Raw genomic sequence first — 3,905 nt, 5'->3', positions numbered from 1 at the left:
TGTGTGCGTGTGCTGGAAAAATGTGTCAAAACTCATAATTCAACTGATATATGGATCATGTCCAATTTACCACCACCTATTGCCGGTATACACATTTTACATGCCCTTTCTGTACAAAAGAACTGTGAATCGCAGCAGCCACAGCTCAGCTGCTTGGTTTTTGGCTCTTCATTCATCTCGATGCATCTCACTAGAAATGTGAACCACCTCCATTTAGATAATCCCAGATTTGTTGATTCAGCTGAAGATTAAAGAAATCTTTTTACATGCTGATGTGCTGTTATTTTTCAATTAGATTTCACTCTACAAAAGAGCAATCAACATATAGCAGATTTCTCCAAGAAACAAAATTGTATTTACTGTGAAATATGGTAAAGGAAGCAGCAAAAAATGGTTATGATGTACTCACAACGGAACAATGAGAAACTCGAATAATGTTGACGACTCTATGGCTTGATAAATTTCATATATGGCCAACTAACAATTTTTTAGGAACCAATTTTAGGGAAATGGTTGGAGATGGAACATATTTTTTGGACCAAATTTTTTTTAGATAACCTCAATCAAAAGTTATTGGGGGCTTCTCTGGGAGATGCTCAAGGCAAAAATTAGAATAACACAAAAATCTTTACTATTGCAAAAGTACCCAATCAGATTCACAGCAAAACATAACACTATCTTTTTAATAATATTCTCTCTGTTCTATATTATAATATTTTCTAGTATTGTCTTAATTCAATTGTGTGCTAATAAATTTAAACGCATATAAAATATATATATTGATATATATAGATAAATTTGAATAAACCCAGAAATTTAATATGGAATACATGATACAGCTGCCAGCGTTTTCTTATTCACATGATGGCCGTACATATCAGTTCCCATCACGTAGCTGCAAATCATATACTACAAATTAATTGATCGGCAAGAAGATTTTTTTTTAATATCAAGTACTACATGCACTTGGACTTAGATCTGAAACAGACAAAAGGGGTCATCACCAATTGAAAATTGAAGTAAATAAAACATACAAGATGACTACTAATACTTTAATTAATTTGTGAAACTATTAATCTTCTCATTAATTGGTTTGCGATCCAACGGATTCGGAGGATGCCACCCTCACTGCTTTGTCCTTGCTCGACAGCAACACCTCATGGATGACCCTGTCAAGGTGGGCCCAGGCGGGCCCACCTGGCAGCGTCGCACGCGAGGCCTTCTCCTTCCACTCCGCCGCGCGCCGCCGCATCTCCCGCCCCTTCTCCCCCGCCATGGCCTCCCGTATCATGCCGGCCACCTCGTCGCGCCGCGCCCCGCCGCCGATCTCCATCCCGACGCCCCACTCCGTGCGCTTGTACCGGCAGTTGGTCTGCTGCTCCGCGAAGAAGGGCCAGCTCAGCATCGGCACGCCGGCGGAGAGGCTCTCCAGGGTGGAGTTCCAGCCGGAGTGCGTCAGGAATACGCCGACGGCGGCGTGGTCGAGGACCTTCTCCTGGGCGCACCACGTTGGCAGGATGCCACGGCCCTCGACGGCGGCGTTGAACTCCGGCGGCAGCGGGGCGGTGCCGCCGACGCCGCCGCCCCTGACGAGGTCGGGGCGGACGACCCACACGAAGGCGTAGCCGCTGTCGGCGAGCCCCCACGCGAACTCCAGCAGCTGCTGGCTCGTCATCACCGCGATGCTGCCGTAGCTCACGTACACGACGGAGCGGGGCGGGTGGCCGTCGAGCCACTCGAGGACGCCGTCGTGCTCCTTCCAGAGGTTGGAGCCGACGCCGTGCAGCGGGCTACCGGCGGGGATGGCGTGCCGGACGTGGAGGTGGAGTGGGCCGACGGCGTAGACCGGCGGGAGGATGGCGCGCATGGCGTCGAGCGCCGGCCGCTCGAGGTCGTCGAAGGTGTTGAGGATGACGGCGTCGGGGAGGGACAGCCGCTCGGCCTCGCGCATGATGAAGTTGAGCATGGTGTCTGCGCGATCCGTGGTGCGGATGAAGCTTGGGAAGTCGCGGAGCTGGATGCCGTCGCACATGCCGAGCGCGCCGTCGACCACGGTGTCGAGGTACCCGTCAGTGAGCTGCGCCTTGTCCCGGAGCGGCACGAGGCCACGGTCAATGAGCCGGCGGTAGAGGCGACACCCCAGGAAGCCGCACGCGCTCGGCGTCCACAGCGCCGCGCACGGCACGCCGATCTCCCTCGCGGCGTCGTACGCGAACGACATGAGGCCGTCGGCGACGAGGCACGTCACCGGCGGCGACCCCGACGCCGGGTCGTCGAGCCGCGCCAGCAGCGCGAGGAGGTGGCCGAGGCAGTTCGTCGCGGTGGACTGGCAGAGCGCGGGGATGTCCTGGGGCTGGGCGGCGTCCGCGCCATCCTCCTCCTCTGCCGCCGCCGCCGGCAGCCCGTCGGGGATCGTGGCGAAGACGAAGCCCGGGACGCCGTCGAGCGCGCGGGCGCCCCGCGCGGCGAGCAGGCGGCGGTGGTTGAACTCGGTGTTGACGAAGGTGACGTGGAAGCCCCTCGCGTGGAGCAGCTTGGCGAGGTGCAGCGTCGGCGTGACGTCTCCCTGCGCCGGGTACGGCACGCACACGGCGTGCGGCTTCTCCTCGCCGCCGGCAGCCGGTCCACCCACCATCGCCATGGCCTTCCACCGGCGTGTTGCTTTGCACGACGAAGGACTCAAACTGCAGCTGATACGTTCGATTAGTTCTCTCTTATATACAGCGGCCAAACGCCATATTTATACACAAAAGATAATTTATAGATCTAGCTAAATAGAATTTGACATAAAATCCGTAACAAAATTAGTTAGATTTGTCTACCGCACGATCTATATTCAACAACTCTAATTAAATAGTTGTAAAATTATAGTCAACACAGGATGGGCTAGCTAACAGATCCCATTACAATTCACCGTTATAATAATTACATGACTAAATTTAATGTAAACTTCTAATAAAATTTATGTAATTTCATATTATATGAATTAGTTCTTATCTATTAATCAATTCTAGTAGCATTGCATAACCCGCCATGATAGATACATGGGCCGCTCAGCCCAAGATAAAGTCTACCACTAATCTTCAAGCATATTGGAAGGGCACATATTCGACTAAAAACATTGTTAAAAACTTGTCACATGACAAATTAACTATAAATTTAAGATTAAATTTTTAAATTTTGACTTATAAGTATAAATTTGATATATAAGTATAAAAGAAAAGATAAGTGATAGTTAATCAGCACGACGTGCTCAAGTTGTGCACTGCCTTGCACAGGAATTGCATATATTTTTGTTGTTACCGGTTGCTGGTCATCTATTGTGGTTTTTTGGAAATTGTGTGGTCACTCCGGTTTCATAATATGTCATTTTTGACCCGACTAAAACCAAAATTTTAAAATTTTGACTATAAATTAGCTTTAAAATATTAGTTTAATATGGAAAGATAAATTAATATAGTATAATAGAATCATATATGGGCTTATACTTCTATATATATTGAAATATAAAACAATGGTCAACATTATTTTTTAAAGACCGTGTGTTTATTCATGATAAGAAAAATAGGATGCTTTCTTATGTCCTTTTCACGGTACTTTTCATAGAAAAAGTCATTATCAAAGGGCAGTACAGCTCGGCCACATGTTCTTACCATCTATCCGGACGCGTGTCGTCTACCAACTGCATAGTTGCTACTGTAATCTATCAACCCGCAAATTTAAAGCATATTCGAAGGTCAGATGTTTGAATAAAAAAATACTTAAAAATCTGTCACATGACATTTAGCAAATCCGTACTTTTATATATATATATATAACTACTAGAGAAAACCCCTTTAGCAATACATACATACATATATGTATATATAACTACTAGAGAAAACCCCTTTAGCAATACATATATA

At 47.5% G+C, this 3,905-nt stretch overlaps 1 protein-coding gene across 1 annotated transcript; it reads right to left on the bottom strand.

Moving 5' to 3' along the window:
• Nucleotides 1–846: 846 nt before the first annotated feature.
• LOC121054243 (7-deoxyloganetin glucosyltransferase-like) lies at nt 847–2,670 on the bottom strand. The gene has a single exon (XM_040523446.1). It carries the CDS (start codon nt 2,639–2,641, stop codon nt 1,085–1,087), a length of 1,557 nt encoding a protein of 518 aa, XP_040379380.1. The 5' UTR covers nt 2,642–2,670; the 3' UTR covers nt 847–1,084.
• Nucleotides 2,671–3,905: the final 1,235 nt, after the last annotated feature.

Source organism: Oryza brachyantha, chromosome 4, assembly GCF_000231095.2.
Source record: "Oryza brachyantha chromosome 4, ObraRS2, whole genome shotgun sequence".
NCBI classification, from domain to species: Eukaryota; Viridiplantae; Streptophyta; class Magnoliopsida; order Poales; family Poaceae; genus Oryza; species Oryza brachyantha.
The sequence above is the reverse complement of the archived record's forward strand: the minus strand, read 5'-3'. Positions and strand labels throughout refer to the sequence as shown.

Coding starts and splice junctions, on each gene's coding strand:
- LOC121054243 (XM_040523446.1), bottom strand. CDS start 2,641: ATGGCGATGGTGGGTGGACCGGCTGCCGGCGGCGAGGAGAAGCCGCAC.